Consider the following 16,920-nt stretch of genomic DNA (forward strand, 5'->3'; position numbering starts at 1 on the left):
CGCACGCAGCCGGTAACCATCCTCAAGCCGTTCCCCGTGCTTCGGGTGTTCAGAAGAAGGAGATTCTAACTCGGGCTGGAGGTCCAGGGAGGGCTCCGGGGAGCAAGCAGTGCTTGAAGTGGTCTGACTTGGAGAGTGAACGGGCCGGGGTGGGGCGGCGGAGGGACTGAGCATCCCAAGGGAAAGAAGCGATAACCAGGAGGCACAGGGCTGAAACCACACCAACGCAAGACCCTGAATGCCAACTGGATGCCAAGGGGTTGCGTTTTCCAGAGGAGACAGACGGAGCTCGACAGGGTTTCGAATAGGGAGCGACACACGCAGATTAATTTTACGAAGATCGCTGCAGGATCGAGGGCGGGGAAACACGGAAACCGGCCGCGGCGACCTGCCAGGCGCCCCCGAAGGCCTCCGTTCAGGCCTGTGGTGCGTGCGCCCCTGAGGACCGAGGGCGCCGAGGACCCCAGGCCGGAACGCTGCGTTCCGAGCGCGCAGAGCTCGGCGGGGGCGGGGAGCGCAGCGGGACGCGCAGCGGGCGGCCTCCGCGGTTTCTGGGGCGGCCGGGCCGTGGCTAAGATCTCGCGAGAGCTTCGGTGCGCGGACCGCACGGAGAGCAGCCCCGACGCCCAGCGCGTGAAGTTGCGGGCGGGCTTGCACTTCGTGCCTTAGATGCGTGAACGATCCGCGTCTTTACCTATTTTTGTCCCTGGCCAGTCGGGTCGGTTCCTCCTTCCTTCCTTCCCGACTGGCGCCCTCCTCGGAAAAAGCTGGGGAGTGGGTCTTGCTCGGGATGACGCAGGGTCGCTGGGAAAATAGGGCTGCTTTTTCCGGGAGAGAAAGAGGCAGCCCCTTTGCCCTCCTTTTGGACTAAGCAAATGACCTGCTTCTCGCAAAAAAAAAAAAAAAAAAAAAAGGGTCTCAGGGAGGCGGGGTGTCCCCGTAGGCAGAGCCTCAGTGGGGGGACCTCCGCGCCGGAACTAGACCGCCCCCCGCGTTTCTCCCTCCCCCACCTGTCGCCATAGCAACGGCGCTCCCCGGTCGACTCCTCCCCCCACTCCCACCCCCCTCCACCCCCCGGGGCGCCGAGTGTTTTTCCTTTTAGGGGTCGCGCTCGACGTTGTGACGTAGGGGCGCCTGTGGACAGCCAGAACGCAGGTCTGGGGCATCCGCTGACAGCCCCGGTGGCCGTTTATTCCAACCCGCTGGAAAGCGGCTGACTCTTCCAGCGGCTTTATTTGACCGGCTCGAAGCGGGCAGGGGACCCTCAGGAGTCTGCCCATGGCTTCAGGCGTGGTGAGGCTCTGCCACCGTCCCCTACCCCTCCCCGCACACACACACAAGCAGAGTCCACGCTTCAGACAAGAAAGTTTATTGGCGAGGAGATACACGGAGACGTGGCTGTCCCGCCTTGGAGCTTCCCTGGCCTCTCCTCCCTCCAGTCCTGCCCTCACCCAGCCGCTTTGTCTCTGCTGCCATCCACCGGGACCTGGGCTTGGCATCGAGTGTAGGACTGCTCCTCCTGCTGTTTCTGGTCTATTCGGCCAGCGTCCAGGTGTGAGGGCTGGTTGGGGTTCTCCAGGGCAGGAAGGTCTGGGCTGTCCAACAGCACCCTTCCTGGCTAAGACCGTGTCTAGTGGCCGGAGACTGCATACTGCAATCCACTTAGCAATACTCTTCCCATCAGAAGGTTCAAGATGCCCCCTGCCTATCACCCCCAAACTCCTGAAGTCTCACTGCTGTGGCTCATAAAGTCAAAACAACCCTGTTTGGTGCTGGCCAGGGTGCTGGTCACCTAGAGGCAAAGTTGGGTGGGATCAATTCTTAACAGGTTAAGAGGCAGCAGAATTTAGTTTTTTAGGGCCCTCAGGCTAAGGCCAGTTTATTCATTCAATAAGTATTGAGTGCCTACACTATTCAGAATATGAGGCAGTGTTCTAGAAGCTGGGGGTATAGACCATACCGTCAAGGTCCTCACTGAGCCCAGCCAGGACAATTTCCTGAGCTTCAAGGTCATTGTCTCCAATCTCTATTTCTATCTATTCACTCCTTTCTCCCACTTCCTCCCCTCCTCCTCCCTCCCACCACCTCCCTGGCCCTTTAGTCTCTGCTTCAGCAGCAGACACCCTCCCTTTGGTCTCCTGGGCTTCCACCTTCCCTGGACCCCATCACTCCAGTCCCGTGGGCGGCTCCTCCTTGAGGGGCCTTGCCCGACCATCCCCTGTCCCAAAGGGCCTCAGAACCAAGTGCCCACGCTGGTGCTTGATGCGGGCAGAACTGTCCCCAAAACCTTTGCCACACTCTGCGCATTTATATGGCTTCTCCCCGGTGTGTGTTCGCCTGTGTTTGACCAGATCTGAGCTCCGGGGGAATTCCTTCCCACAGAAGCCACACACATGGGGCTGGCTGGGTCCGGAGGGCTGGGCTCGGGCTCGGGGTCGAGGGGCTGTGGGGGCCGGGCCAGGGGGGTTGTGTGGCCTCAGGAGAGTGGATGGTGGGTGTGGCCGAGCCCGTTCACCACGGTGGGTACGGAGGTGCTTGACTCGGGCTGAGCTGTCAGCAAAACCCTTGCCGCACTCGGGACAGAGGTAGGGCTTCTCCCCTGTGTGCACGCGATGGTGTTTCACTAGGTCCGAGCTTCGGCGGAAGCCCTTGCCACACTCAGGGCACTTGTGGGGCTTGTCCCCTGCCAGTGGTGGGGGAGGCTCCCCAGCTTGGGGCCCCCCGGGCTCTGGCTCCAAGCCAGGCAGGCCAAACGGCCCATCACCTGAATGTGAAGGGCTTCGAGGTGTCAGCGGGGGGCTCGTGCCAAGGGGAGGTGGGGGTGGGCTTGAGCTGGGGGGTGGGCTGGGGATCAGGGGGGCCAGGGGGTAGCCTGGGAAGCTGAAATCCTGGGGCTCCATGTGAGTGAGGCGGTGGCGGAGAAGGGTAGAGCTGAGGCTGAAGGTGCGGTCACATTCTGGGCAGGCGTGAGGCCTCTCCCCACTGTGGGTGCGGAGGTGTTTGACCCGGGCAGAGCTGTCAGCGAAGCCCTTGCCACACTCAGGGCACAGGTAGGGCTTCTCTCCTGTGTGCACCCGCAGGTGCTTCACCAGGTCTGAGCCCCGGGCAAACTCCTTTCCACACACGTCACAGCCAAAGGGTTTGGGCCCCAAGTGACTGCGCTGGTGGCTCAGAAGGCTGCAGCTGAGCACAAATCTTTTGCCACAATCGGTGCAGATATACGGCTTGTCCTGGGCCCTGGGTCCCTGGGTGGCTGCCGTGGCCGCTCGAGAAGGCTGCCGTCTGGGCACCACGGGCCGGGGAGGCTGCTCCCCCCGGTGTGTCCGCTGGTGCTTTATGCGAGCAGAACTGTCACCAAAGCCCTTGCCACAGATGCCACACTTGTAGGGCTTCTCACCCGTATGTGTCCGCTGGTGTTTCACCAGGTCAGAACTCTGCCGGAAGCTCTTGCCACACTCGCCGCAGATTGTGGGGCGTTCACCAGCTGGGATCCTGGACCGAGGAATCTTTGGGGGGCCTTGGGCTGGTGGTCGGGCTCTGTAGGACTTCTCACCACTATGAGTTCGCTGATGTTTTATACGGGCAGAGCTATCCCCAAAGCCCTTGCCACAGACCCCACACTTGTAGGGCTTCTCCCCTGTATGGGTCCGCTGGTGTTTTACCAGATCTGACATCTGCCGAAAACTCTTGCCACACTCACCACACACAGCAGCCCGATCACTAGCCTGGCCCCAACGTGGCTCTCCCAGGAGCCGGGGACCTCTGTCCCGAGCCTGAGGTTTTCCTGGTCCCTCTCTCTGGACCCACAAGTCATCCCAGGTCTGGATGCCTTCAGGTTTGAGAGAGGCATTTCCTACTTCATGACCTGGGGCCAAATCTTCCTCTTCCTTGAACCCCAAGTCATCCTCCTGTGGGGTATGTTCAAACTCATCCGGCTGAGAAATCTCCACATTCTCACTCCCTATACCTGGGGAAAGAAAAGGGACCAATAGACCCTGCCCTTTGGCTCAGCCCCTATCTTTGATAACAATTTCCCCAGCAAGGCTTCCTTGACAATCTGCAGTCACAGGATGCTTTCCCTCTCTCTCCTCTGAACTTCTGCAACACTTATTATTGCTGCCTCTCCTTAACAATGGTAATGTCCTTAACGTGTGCCAGTCACCGAACTAGGCACCCCTGAATCCTTGCAAACAATGCTACGAGATAATATGGTTACTACTCCGTTTTTATAGACAGGAAGACTCGGAGAATTTAAGTTACTTGCTCAAGGTTATAAAGGTTAGAAAGTAGCAAAGCCACGTTTCTAACTCAGTTCTGTCTAATTCCCAAGCCTGTATTAACCACATTATACTGTCTCTATTTGGAAAACCTAGTATTTGCTATTTCTATTATATCTTCTTCTATTACCCCATCCTGTAATTTATTACTTCAATCATCTTGCGTGCACCTGAGAGGACCCAGACCCATGCCTGTCCCTCAAAATGCATAGGGCTGGTAGGAGAGAGACGATGAAGCACCAATAATTAGAACTGTGGGCTCGGAATAACTGCTGTCACGGGAGAGAGAGGAACTAAGGAGACAGGGCGACGCTTTCACAACAAAAGAAAAGAGTAAACCATGGAGAGGAATGGAAGATAAAGCTGGAGAGGGATGTTGGGACTCGATTAAGCACGTAAGGCCTAGATCGAACACTAGGCTTTTGATTAGCAGGCAGACGGGAGCTAGGGAAGGTTTCTGAGAAGGGAAACAGGATTAAACCTAGACTTGGATCAACGTGGCCGCTGAGTGCACCGCTCAAGAGAACAGGGATGTGGGGAGGCAGTTGCGACGGTCAGGATGAGATCGAACGAGGCCTGAAGTGGGGCAGAGGCAGTGAGGCTGGGGATGCTCGTCGAGGAGCCGGGAGAGCCCTTGAGACGGAGCCCCTCACGGTCTGGCGCACAGGAGGTGCTCAGAAACGTCGGCTCCTGGACCTCGGCTCTTCTCCCCCTCCCCCTCCCCCTCCCCCTGGAAGCACAGTTCAAGTCCGATTTTTCTGGGTCTCGGCCAGACACAGCCCAGCCCCCGGAGTCCCCTCCCGGCCTTGACCTGCCGCTGGCGGCGCACCCGCCCCGGCCCTCACCTGTGCGGGCGCCTCGCAGCTGCTCCCTCTCCTCTGCGCCCTGGAGATCCGGGCCCCAGGGCTCCACCGCGCGCTCCATCGCCCGCACACCGCCCTGCGCAAGGGGACAGACAATCCCGCGGTCACACAGCCATGTGCGGCCCGCGGCGCCCTGCCGCTGCCCTCTGCCGGCCACCGCGCGCCCCGGGCAGCGGCCGGGTCCGAGGTGCGGGGCGCGGCTCCCGGGGACCCCCGCCCGCGCCGCCGGCCGCCCCTGCACCTGCTGCTCCTTCCGGCCCGCAGCGCCCCCTCCGCCTCCCGGGCGCCTCCGGCCGTGTCACCCCAACACCCTCGCGGGCTCCCGGGCCGGGCTCCGCCGCCCGAGCCGCCGGCAGCCCCGGGATGCGGGCTCCGCGCCAAACGGGGAGGGGGCTCGGAGCCAGGCGTCCCGGGGGCGGCCGCCGGGGGCGGGGACGGGAAGCGGAAGCGCGGGTCCTCGCGGAGCCGCTCTAGGACCTGGGCGGGGCCGCGCGCCTGCGGGGCCGCCCGCGTCCTCCGGAGCTCGGTGGCCGGCGGGAGCCCGCGAGCCGCGGACGGGGCTACTCTAAGCCGCGGACGGCGGCCCGAACTCGGTGGTATTAACTCTGTACCTCCTGGGCTGGACCGGCGGGCGGGCCGGAGACGCCGCCTAAGGGTCGCTGGGCCGGGCCCCCGGCGCCGACCTCCGGGGCTGGCCGACGGCGCCGGCCACCCCGGCCCGGAGACACAAAGAGAGATCCGAGGACTGACCCGGGGAGAGGCCGGGGCAGAGACCGCGCCAAACAAAGGGCGGCGGCGGGCGGCGGAGACCCCAGACGGGGCGGGGGCGGGGCGCCGAGACGCAGGAAACAAAGCGGGGCCGGTCCGAGGGGCCGCGGGCCGGGGGCGGAGTGGGGAGTGGGGAGGGGCCGGGCTAGGGCAGACCGAGGCCCGAGCGGCCGCCGGGGGATGGAGGCGGGCTCCAGAGACTCGGCGGCGAGACGGTCGCGGAGCGGAGACCCTGAGCCAGAGACCCCTAAAGTCGCAGCCCAAGAGCCCCGAGTCAGAGGGGACACAAAGGCAGAGAGGGGGAGACTGCGACGGCCTAAAAATACAGGAGCAAGAGACTGGCCGCCGGAGACAAAGGGATGTAGAAACCTGAGAGATAGGTATGAAGCGCAGTCGCAGAAACTAAGAAATCGAAGGGAATCCGGAGAGAAGCAGGCCAAGAGGCAGAGGAACAAAAGACAGTGAAACAGGCGGAGACAAAGAGATAGGGACACAAAGAGAGCCCTCGGGGAGACTAGGGGACAGGTCAACAGACCTACAGAGGCCAAACCCAGGGAGAACCTAAAAACATTAAACCCTGATTCCCAGCTTGGTGCAGCCACCGGCCGCCGGCTGCCATGGCTGGGTCTGTGTTCCCCGGTATCTGCGCTCTGAGCAAGCTTGCCTTTGGGGAAGAGGGGAGTGCCTGGAAGTGTCCCTTGATGATCTGATGATAGGGAGGGGTGACTGAGGTTTGTATTATTAATTCACATTTAATTAGCACCTTAATGCTAAGCCAAGAGTGTGGGACAAAGAGATGAAACACATGTAAGATTTGTCCTTGGATGGTTCCATGTGGTAAGCACACCAATCATGAAAAAGAAAGAATTGGGTGCCTGGGTGGCTCAGTGGGTTAAGCCGCTGCCTTCGGCTCAGGTCATGATCTCAGAGTCCTGGGATCGAGTCCCGCATCGGGCTCTCTGCTCAGCAGGGAGCCTGCTTCCCTCTCTCTCTCTCTCTCTGGCTGCCTCTCTGTCTACTTGTGATTTCTCTCTGTCAAATTAATAAATAAAATCTTTAAAAAAAAAAAAAAAAAAAAAAAAAAGAAAAAGAAAGAATTGTGAGGGGCGTCTGGGTGGCTCAGATGGTGAAGCGTCTGCCTTGGGCTCAGGTCATGATCTCCAGGTCCTGGGATCAAGCCTCCTGTTGGGTTCCCAGCTCAGGGGGGGTCAGGGGGGGAGTCTGCTTCTCCTATTCCCTCTGCCTCTCCCCTGCTTGTGCTCTCTCTCTCTCCATCTGTGTCTACGTCTCTCAAATGAATAATAATAAAAGAATTGTGAGGGCACGAGAGAGTTCCATGTACTGCTACGAGATAGTGTGGGAGAGCAGGGAGAATTCTAAGCTGTGGGAATGAGTCTGCATGGTTCTGGGTGCCTGGTGTGCATGGATGTTAGACACTGACCGAAACCAGAACCACAAATCAATCAGCACATACTTAGGGATCACCAACCAATATCTAGACACAGTCTACGCGCTGAAAATACTAAGGAACTCAGGAAGCTCTTGGTCCAGTAGAATATGGAGATGTTCGGGTGATAAGCCAGATTCTCTACCAACCTGATGAGAAAAATATGATGGGAGTGGAGAGAGATGTCGAGTTGGTGGCTGTGGACTCTGTCTTTAAGGCCATTCCTGCAGTCTGATTCCTGACCTTGTCATTTTTTACTGTTTGACCCTGGGGAGATTTCTTCTGTTTCCTAACCTGTAAAATGGGGATGATAATAGCCAACTTGAGTGGTTAGGAATTCACATGTGTTCTATGTATAAAGTGCTTAGCCAAAAATATTAGCTTTTACTCTTTTGGCTGGAGCAACCAAGAAAGAAACTGGCATTTTTTCAGCTAAACCTTTCAGAACAGCTCGGATTTCTGCCAAGTCCAGAGCAGGTTGAAGCGGGGTTTGAATGAACTCCAGGCAGAGGGAATGAAATGAACCCTGCCTACACACTAATTGAAAACCTACTATGTGCCAGAAGTTTGAGATCCAAAGATGGTTAAGACCTATTCTCCGAGAGAAAGACAGAATAGTTGTGTTTTAATGTGTCATGAGTTCACATAATTGGAAAGCAATGGAAATTGAAGATAGAACAGTACGTTTATTCATTTGTTCCACAAACATTTCCTGGAGCCCCAACAGGTGCCAGGCACTTGAGCTGGAAAACAGAGATAAGAGGGTACCAAACGACAGAGAGCTAGCCCCTCGTGGAGGAACCTTCCCCTGAAGTGTGGCCAGCCCGCACGCCACACTCCTCACAGAGCTACCTTTGACTTTGGGAAGAGAAAGCGTGGAGTTATTGGGTCCAAAGGTGCAGAAGCCCCATCTAGAGATCTAGAGACCCCCCATCTAGAGATGCCTGCTGGAAATATAAGGTTGGTGGCAAGATGAAAAAGAACTAATCCAGATGATTAAATGCGAAGATGTCTATCTACTATATATTCCTCCATAGGACTCTCAAGGTAGGATTTTACTCTGAACAGGCCCCAAAACTTACTGTATGAATGAATGGACATAATTCACTGGAGTAGTAAGTGTGTAAATGGAATATTGTGCCCCCCGTAATTCATGTTATCTCTACAAGCCAAGAGCCTTTTCTTTTTTTAAAGATTTTTAAGAATTTATTTATTTGACAGACAGAGATCGCAAGTAGGCAGACAGGCAGGCAGAGAGAGAGGAGGAAACAGGCTCCCTGCTCAGCAGAGAGCCCGACTCGGGGCTCGATCTCAGGACCCTGGGATCATGACCTGAGCCTAAGGCAGAGGCTTTAATCCAGTGAGCCACCCAGGCGCTCCCAAGAGCCTTTCCTGTAGGGCAATTTGTTAACAGGCACAAACGCCTCAAATACGTGACTTCCTTTGACTCAGTAATTCCTCTTACAGAAAGGCCTAAGGAAACCATCGGACAAGTACACAATGATGGCTCCACAAACATGACCAACCCAGGCCAGCATTGTTCGTCAACTGAGTAAAACCGGAGTCAATCCAAGTACCAACACCTATAGAAATGATAATGCAGGTGACCAACAGATACATGAAAAGATGCTCAACATCCCTGATCATCAGGGAAATGCAAATCTAAACTACCATGAAGGGCGCCTGGATGGCTCAGTGGATTAAAGCCTCTGCCTTTAGCGCAGGTCATGATCTCAGGACCCTGGGATCTAGGGTCCATGATCCCAGGGCCCTGGGATCGAGCCCCAGGGCTTGATCAGGCTCTCTGCTCAGCAGGGAGCCTGCTTCCCCCTTTCTCTCTCTTCCTACTTGTGATCTCTGTCTGTCAAATAAATAAACAAATAAAATATAAAACAAACAAACTACGAGGAGGTTTCCCCTCACACCTGTCAGAATGGCAGAAATCAACTGTACAAGAAACAGTTCTTGACGAGGATGCAGAGAAGAGGGAACCCTCGTGTACTGTTGGTGGGAAGGCAAACTGGTACCACCACTGTGGAAAACAGTATGGAGGTTCCTCAAGAGGTTAAAAATAGAGCTACCCTACAACCCAGCAATCGCATTACCAGGGATTTACCCAAAGAATACAACAACATTAGTTCAAAGGGATACATGCACCCTGACCTTCATAGCAGCGTTATCTACAATAGCCAAATCATGGAAGCAGCTCTGTCCCAGCTGGATCCAGGGATCATAACCTGAGCCAAAGGCAGATACTTGACTGAGCCACCCAGGCACCCCTGTAAATGAAATCTCTTTAAAAATAAATTAACAATGGGGCACCTGGGTGGTTCAGTTGGTTATGCTTTGGCTCGGGTGATGATCCTGGGGTCCTGGAATGAAGCCCCGCGTTGGGCTCCCTGCTCCCCAGGGAGTCTGCTTCTCCCTCTCCCACTCCCATTGCTTGTGCTCCCTCTCTTGCTGTGTCTCTCTGTCAAATAAATAAATAAGCTCTTTATTTTATTTTTTAAAAATATTTTATTTATTTATTTGACAGAGATCACAAGTAGGCAGAGAGGCAGGCAGAGAGAGAGAGAGGAGGAAGCAGGCTCCCCACAGAGCAGAGAGCCCGATGAGGGGCTCGATCCCAGCACCCTGGGATCATGACCTGAGCTGAAGGCAGAGGCTTTAACCCACTGAGCCACCCAGGCGCCCCTAAATAAGCTCTTTAAATAAAGAAAGGAAGGAAGAAAGAAAACCATACGAGAAAATACATTTATAGGGACATATTTATAGGGGGAAAAAGTCTTCATCTAAGTTCCCCCACCTGCACAGTTTAAACCAGTGCTGGTCAAGGGTCCATCATACTTGTGTCCCCCAGAGGGGAGGAGCTCCGTGTTTTAATTAAGACCTTAGGCCTGCTCAGCTTGATAAGAAATACAGGAGGAAGGGCTGCGGTGGAGTGAGGAGGGTTATAATTATCCCTTCCCTTGGCTTCTCCAAGTCCTCTCTTTATCTCCTTGTTGCACGACATTTTTAGCACCCGCGCTCTGTGGCACTTACGGGTGGCTGTCTCCGTCTCCCCAGAGGGCCAAAACTCTGAGTCCCTGTTTGGATCCTCAGCATGGAGCAGTCACTAGGTTTGGGATGGTGACACTGTCATAGCCCTCCGCTCAAGTCATGCTCGCAGTAACTAGCATTCTGTGGGAGCTCCTCCTCACAGTGGCTTTATGTGGTCATGTGGCCTTTCGTCTGCAGAGATCACAGGTGTCTCTTCTTATAAGGACACCAGACCTATGGGATCAGGGGTCCCTACAACTTCATTTAACCTCAATTACCTTCTTCTTTTTTAGATTTTATTTATTTATTTATTTGACAGAGAACGCGAGAGAGGGAACACAAGCAGGGGGAGTGGGAGAGAGAGAAGCTGGCTTCCCGTTGAGCAGGGAGCCAGATGCAGGACTCGATCCCAGGACCCTGGGATCATGACCGGAGCTGAAGGCAGACGCTTAACAACTGACCTACCCAGGTGCCCCCTCAATTATCTTCTTAAAGGCCCTCTTTCCAAGTCACATTGAGGGTTAGAGCTCCAGCATATGAATTTGGGACTGGGGCATGGGGGGAGACACATAACTGAGCCCACAACAGTGGGTAACAGGAAAATAATAAGTAGAACCACAAGGAGTGGAGAAAGAAATGAGGTTGGAGCAGCAGACACGATGGAGCTCAAGCCAGGCCTTCGAGGCCCTAGGAGGAGACTAGCCTTAGAGGTTCAGAGAGGTGACTCAGTTCATAAAGGTTAAAGCCTGCAGTTCATAAGGGGCTCATGTATACAGCTGATCGGACTCCAAAGCTCATGTCATTCAAAACTACTCGGGAGTCCTGAAAACCAGGTGGAAATGTGTGTATTTCATTCTACCAGGAGAAAAATGGAGTTTAGAGAGGCAGTGACTCACCCAAGGTCCCATAATAAGTGGGAGAACTGAGGTTTGCAGAGCTTTCTGCCTCCAAAGCATGGTTCCTTTTACATGTTTTGCTAGCCTTGGGCCATGACCAACTTCATTCACTCATTACTTCATGCACACATTCATCTAGGACATTACTTCCCCACACCTGCTTTGTGGTAGGCCCAGGGCAAGACCCTGAGGATGTAGAAATGAAGAGAGGACATGGTCCATGACCTCAGAAAGCTCAGCCAGCAGAAAAGATAGCCAGATGAACAAATGCTAGCATTGGGGAGAGGTCTGTGGAAGGTGTTAGAGAGTTTGGAGGAGGGAAAACAACTGTTCCTGGCATAACTGGGCAAGATTTCCTAGAGGAGCAAAAAGAGATCTTGGAACCAAACCCTTGAAAGATCTGGAAGAGCAGAAGGAAAAGCTCAGTGTGGACAGAGTGAGGGAGGTGGGCGCTCTCCAAGGAGGAGTGAGGGACGGTTGATGAGGTCAGATGTGGAAAGCTCTGGCTGCCAGGCCAGAACTCGGAGTTAATTCTGAAATTACCGGGAAGGCCCTGAAGGAGCTACATCAGGAGAATGCCTTGGCCAGGATTCTAATGGAAGGTGTCTCTGGCAGTGGTGTCCAAAGACTTGAAGTCCTTTGAAGAATCAGTTGCGCAGGGGTGCCTGGGTGCCTCAGTGCATTAAGCCTCTGCCTTCAGCTCAGGTCATGGTCTCAGTGTCCTGGGATCGAGCCCCATATTGGGCTCTCTGCTCAGCGGGGAGCCTGCTTCCCGCCAACTCTCTGCCTGCCTCTCTTGTGATCTCTCTCTCTCTCTCTCTCTGTGTCAAATAAATAATTTAAAAACCTTAAAAAAAAAAAAAAAGAATCAGTTGCACAAAGGGGTGTCTGAGGGCTCAGCGGTTAAGTGTCTGCCTTTAGCTTATGTCATGATCTCAAGGTCCTGGGATCAAGCCCCAAGGTGAGCTCCCTGCTTAGCTGGGGGTCTGCTTCTCTCCCTCTGCCCCTCTCCTTTCCCATCCTCCCCTGTTCACATGTAGAGTGCTCTCTCTTTCCCCAAAGGAATAAATAAAATCTTAAAAAAAAAAAAATCAATGAAAAAAAAAATCATGAAAAAAAGAAAAAGAATCAGTTGCCCGAGCTAGTAAGGGAAATTGATGGCCCCCTCCATCTCTAATCCTTTTATGACTTTTGGTCCACTTAGACCCTGGGAACTTTTTTTTTTTTAACCATCCCAGTCCAAGCCTTCATCTCACTTGTTAGAGACACCAATCTGCTTCCTTCCTCTCTGCCTACACCCCTCCCTCCCACCAGGGTGATGGGGCTACAGTAGAGGCTCGGAATAAGGGTGTGCAGAGAACTGAGGTGCTGAAGCCTCCCATGGGGGGAGAGCCAAAGGGATCCAGGAAGTGAGAACTCCAGGTATTCTTGGTCTTGGCTTTCCCCACCCGTTTGAGCATCTCGGCTTCCTACACTGCCCGCCCCCTCATTTGCCACACTCAACTTCCTGCCCCACCAGAGGAAGTGGGGAGAGACAACAGGTGCAGCGACAGCCAGCAGGGTCATGGTGAGTCCTCCTGCCCCAGAATACAGGCATCTCTGCCCTCAGCCCCCAACCCCCAAAGTAGCCAGGCTCAGGTCAAGCCACAGTAGGCTGACTTCTCTCCCGCAAGGGCAGGTTATCCTGCGGGCCCTGCCTGCCGCTCCCAGCAGCCTCATACTGTGTGCCCTCCCACCAACAGGACAAGGAGTATGTGGGGTTCGCCGCCCTCCCCAACCAGCTGCACCGCAAGTCCGTCAAGAAGGGTTTTGACTTCACACTCATGGTAGCAGGTCTGATGGGTTTTGGACAGGGGACCAGTGGTGGGGCCTGGGAGTGGGCTTCCTCCAGAGACCCGGGCTATCCGCTCCCCTGACCAGGTGGGAGGGTCTGTCTTGTCTACAGGGGAGTCAGGCCTGGGAAAATCCACCCTCATCAACAGCCTGTTTCTCACCAATCTCTACGAGGACCGGCAACTGCCAGAGGCCAGTGGTAAGACCCTCCTGTCCTCCCCAGGGACTCTGTCTCTCCCACCCCCAGGCTGTGCTCTCTTTCTCTTCATTTGGCTCTTCCCCTGACCTTCTGGGGACTTGGGCAGCTCGTTGCTTTTCTCTGAGACTCCCCTGAAAAATGGGTGATTCTGAGAAGGGAAAAATGAAAATTTGTGATTTTCACAAATTTTTCAGGAAGATCTAAAAACTGTGATTCTGAGAAGGGACATCAGTCCCGGCTCAGACCCTTACCCGGCCCCCTGGCCTCTCCCCATCCCCACAGCTCGCTTGACACAAACACTGACCATTGAGCGCCGGGGTGTGGAGATCGAGGAGGGGGGTATTAAGGTGAAGCTGACGGTGGTGGACACACCTGGCTTTGGGGACTCCGTGGATTGCTCAGACTGGTGAGGAGCCGGGGAAGGAGCGGGGACCAAGCTGCCTGATGTGGCTGCTCTGTGAAGACTCCAGGGCTGGTCCGCTCTGCCCTTGCCCTTTCCAGAAGGCGGGGGCTGCCACTGGGGGCCACGTGGCCCGGAGTGCCCGTGCTTCCCACATCGGCCTACACCCCGCTGATCTCTCCGATGTCTTTGGTTGGAGCCCAAGACCCTAGTGCCCACCCCCATAGTCCTGGCTTCCTTGCTCCTTCCTGGCCCTGCAGCCGCTCTTCTCTGACTGGACTCCCTCGCCCCACACCCCAGCTGGCAGCCTGTGGTGCGCTACATCGAGGAGCAATTCGAGCAGTATCTGAGGGATGAGAGCGGCCTGAACCGGAAGAACATTCAGGATTCCCGTGTTCACTGCTGCCTCTACTTCATCTCCCCCTTTGGCCGAGGGTCTGGGGGACACCCTGGGGGGTGGGGGTATTTGGGGAGGAGCAGGGAGGGTTTCTGTGGCCTAAGGCTGAGCCCTGACCGATCTCTCCATGCAGGCTCCGGCCCCTAGACGTGGCCTTCCTCCGGGCAGTGCACGAAAAGGTCAACATCATCCCGGTCATTGGCAAAGCAGATGCCCTGATGCCGAAGGAAACCCAGGCCCTCAAGCAGAAGGTATGTCTGGTGACCTCTGGTTGCTTTGCCCCATGTGAAGCCAGAAGTCATTATCACATCTGAGCTCGGCTTTGACTTCTTTGATCTTGGGATTGCCTTTGGGAAGCCTAACAGGTCAAGCTACACTGTGGGAGAAAGTTTCCAAGGAAGGCTGAAGGAGCAGTGTCCCTGGAGGCCCGAATACAATCCCCAGACTGGATACTTGGCTAAGGCCTATTTGAGGGTGGCAGCAAAGACTTAATGACTCCTGACATCCCTCCAGCCCTGGGAGAATGACTCACCTTGTGACTTCAGAGGCCCCTCCCACTCTTTCTGCTTAGGCCTCTCTGTCCAGGGCCTTTGATGTCTTCCTCATCTTACAATCTTTCCAGGCCTCAGTCATCCCTGTTAGGGTGTCTTTGTCTCTTTTTCACCATCTATATCTCTCTCATTGTCTGAGATTTATTTTTAAGATTATTTCTTATTTTTATTTATTTTTTTAAGTAGGCTCCATGCCGAGCGTGGAGCCCAACACGGAGCTTGAACTCACGACCCTGAGATGAAGGCGTGAGCTGAAAGCAAGCGGGATGCTTAACCCACTGAGCCAACCAAGCGCCCCAAGATTTTAAGTCATCTCTGCACCCAATGTGGGGCTCAAACTCAGAACCCTGAGATCAAGAGTCACATGCTCTACTGACTGAGCCTGCCAGGCGCCCCTCTGAGATTTTGGTTTGGGGCATCCTGTATGTTACCATCTCTTTCATGTCTTCCTCTCTGTCTCTGACCACCGGGAACCTGTGTCTCACTGGGTCCAGCCAAGCAATGTCTGCAGCTCACCGCCTCTCTGTTTCTCACCGCCTGTGCATGTCTGCTTCTAGATCCGGGACCAGCTGAAAGAGGAGGAAATCAACATCTACCAGTTCCCTGATTGTGACTCTGATGAGGATGAAGACTTCAAGAGGCAGGATGCAGAAATGAAGGTGCAGAGGCAGAGGAGGAAGGCTCAAAGAAGCGAGGGAGGCGGATGTGGAGGTGGAGGCTGACAATAAAGTGTCCGCGGGGTGTGTGTGGGGGGTGGCGTGTTCCAACGGTGATCCCTGACTCCTGCCTTCCAGGAAAGCATCCCTTTCGCAGTGGTTGGTTCCTGTGAGGTTGTGAGAGACGGCGGGACCCGTCCGGTGAGGGGACGTCGCTACTCCTGGGGTACCGTGGAGGGTGAGTATGGTGGGCGCGACTTGTGAGGCCAACAGGGAGCCCAGAACGCCTCTGAGTCAACCGCACCCAACACATGAAGTCGGGAGTCCTAAGAGCCAAAAGAGGGGTCCTCGGACTTCAAACCCTCACCTAGAGCGGGGGTCAGGACTCGGGGCAGACCCGACCCCGGCCAGTAGGGCTGGACTCAAAGCTTCCTGACGCTCGCCGGTCCGCCCCGCAGTGGAGAACCCACATCACTGCGACTTCCTGAACCTGCGACGGATGCTGGTGCAGACCCACCTGCAGGACCTGAAGGAGGTGACCCACGATCTGCTCTACGAGGGCTACCGGGCCCGCTGCCTGCAGAGCCTGGCCCGGCCTGGGGCTCGTGATCGCGCCAGTCGTAGGTGAGAGCCCGACCTGAGTCCCAGGGGCTCCCAAGTTCCGGCCCTCACAGTCCCGGACCGGCCTTCACCTCCCAGACCACTCTCCCAAAATCCTTCCCCGCCCACGTTGCTTACGCCTCCTAGACCCCAACCTCGCCCCACGCCCCGCCCCGCTCCTGCGACCCACAGCGGAGTGTCCCGCCCTTGATTCCCTGTTCCTTCCCCCCCCACCCCCGCCCCTAGTAAGCTCTCCCGCCAGAGCGCCACAGAGATCCCGCTGCCCATGCTGCCTCTGGCAGACACCGAGAAGTTGATCCGCGAGAAAGATGAAGAGGTGAGCAAGGATCTCTCTTTCCCCCTTCCCCCAAGGCCCCAAGTCCTCTTCGAAGTCCCTCTCTGGCCTCCCCGACCCCACGCCCACCATCTTGCCCCCGTACAGCTGCGCCGCATGCAAGAGATGCTGGAGAAGATGCAGGCCCAGATGCAGCAGAGCCAGACTCCGGGAGAGCAGTCGGACGCTCTCTGAGGACCCCGCCCCGCCCCACCTCGGCTCCGCCTTCAGCCGGCCTCCTGACCAATCCTGGAGCCCCAGCCCGAGAGGCCCGCCCCGGCAGGCGGCTCGCGGGCGGGCGGATTTGCCCAGTCCCCAGTCTGTAGCCCCGCCTTTGGCCCCGCCCCAACCCCCGCCCCGCCCCTGGCTCCTCCCCGCCGCTTTTCAATCAAGTTGTGACTTCAGTAAAGCAATTTCAGGGATGGGGTGGCTCAGGCTCTCCGGTGTGGGACCCTTAATTTCGGCTCAGGTCACGACCTCAGGGTCCGGGATCTAGCGGCCCTGGGCTCCCTGTTCAGCGGGGAGTCTGCTAGATATTTTCTCTCTCTCTCCCTCCCTCTGCACCGCCCCCCCCACGCCTTGCTCGCGCGCTTTCTCTAATAAATCGTTAGATCTTAAATAATAAAAAATAAAAGCAGTTTCCCTGAGGCCACGCGAGTC

At 55.9% G+C, this 16,920-nt stretch overlaps 2 protein-coding genes across 3 annotated transcripts; one reads left to right on the top strand and one right to left on the bottom strand.

Annotated features, from left to right (window-relative positions):
* Positions 1-1,353: 1,353 nt before the first annotated feature.
* ZNF48 (zinc finger protein 48) lies at positions 1,354-5,610 on the bottom strand. Its single transcript, XM_059154130.1, has 3 exons — positions 5,382-5,610; positions 5,123-5,216; positions 1,354-3,967 (listed from the first exon to the last, which is right to left on the bottom strand). The coding sequence occupies exons 2-3, from the start codon at positions 5,199-5,201 to the stop codon at positions 2,166-2,168; spliced, it is 1,881 nt and encodes a 626-aa protein (XP_059010113.1). The 5' UTR covers positions 5,202-5,216; positions 5,382-5,610; the 3' UTR covers positions 1,354-2,165.
* A 518-nt stretch (positions 5,611-6,128) lies between these two features.
* Positions 6,129-16,908, top strand: SEPTIN1 (septin 1). Of its 2 annotated transcripts, none has more exons than XM_059154132.1 (11): positions 6,129-6,288; positions 13,033-13,123; positions 13,236-13,322; positions 13,605-13,728; positions 14,023-14,157; positions 14,253-14,370; positions 15,228-15,329; positions 15,465-15,564; positions 15,785-15,950; positions 16,173-16,263; positions 16,369-16,908. In XM_059154132.1, exons 2-11 carry the CDS (start codon positions 13,114-13,116, stop codon positions 16,453-16,455), a joined length of 1,020 nt encoding a protein of 339 aa, XP_059010115.1. In that variant the 5' UTR covers positions 6,129-6,288; positions 13,033-13,113; the 3' UTR covers positions 16,456-16,908. The 2 variants fall into 2 exon arrangements, with proteins under 2 accessions (XP_059010115.1, XP_059010114.1); XM_059154131.1 differs by lacking the exon at positions 6,129-6,288 and adding an exon at positions 12,702-12,857.
* The last annotated feature ends 12 nt before the right edge of the window (positions 16,909-16,920 follow it).

The sequence above is a fragment of the Mustela lutreola genome, chromosome 17 (genome assembly GCF_030435805.1).
Source record: "Mustela lutreola isolate mMusLut2 chromosome 17, mMusLut2.pri, whole genome shotgun sequence".
Classification (NCBI taxonomy): domain Eukaryota; kingdom Metazoa; phylum Chordata; class Mammalia; order Carnivora; family Mustelidae; genus Mustela; species Mustela lutreola.

Coding starts and splice junctions, on each gene's coding strand:
- ZNF48 (XM_059154130.1), bottom strand. CDS start 5,201: ATGGAGCGCGCGGTGGAGCCCTGGGGCCCGGATCTCCAGGGCGCAGAG. Junction 3,968..5,122: donor GCTGCGAGGCGCCCGCACAG/GTGAGGGCCGGG, acceptor TTCTTTCCCCAG/GTATAGGGAGTGAGAATGTG.
- SEPTIN1 (XM_059154131.1), top strand. Junction 13,124..13,235: donor CTTCACACTCATGGTAGCAG/GTCTGATGGGTT, acceptor TCTTGTCTACAG/GGGAGTCAGGCCTGGGAAAA. Junction 16,264..16,368: donor TCCGCGAGAAAGATGAAGAG/GTGAGCAAGGAT, acceptor GCCCCCGTACAG/CTGCGCCGCATGCAAGAGAT.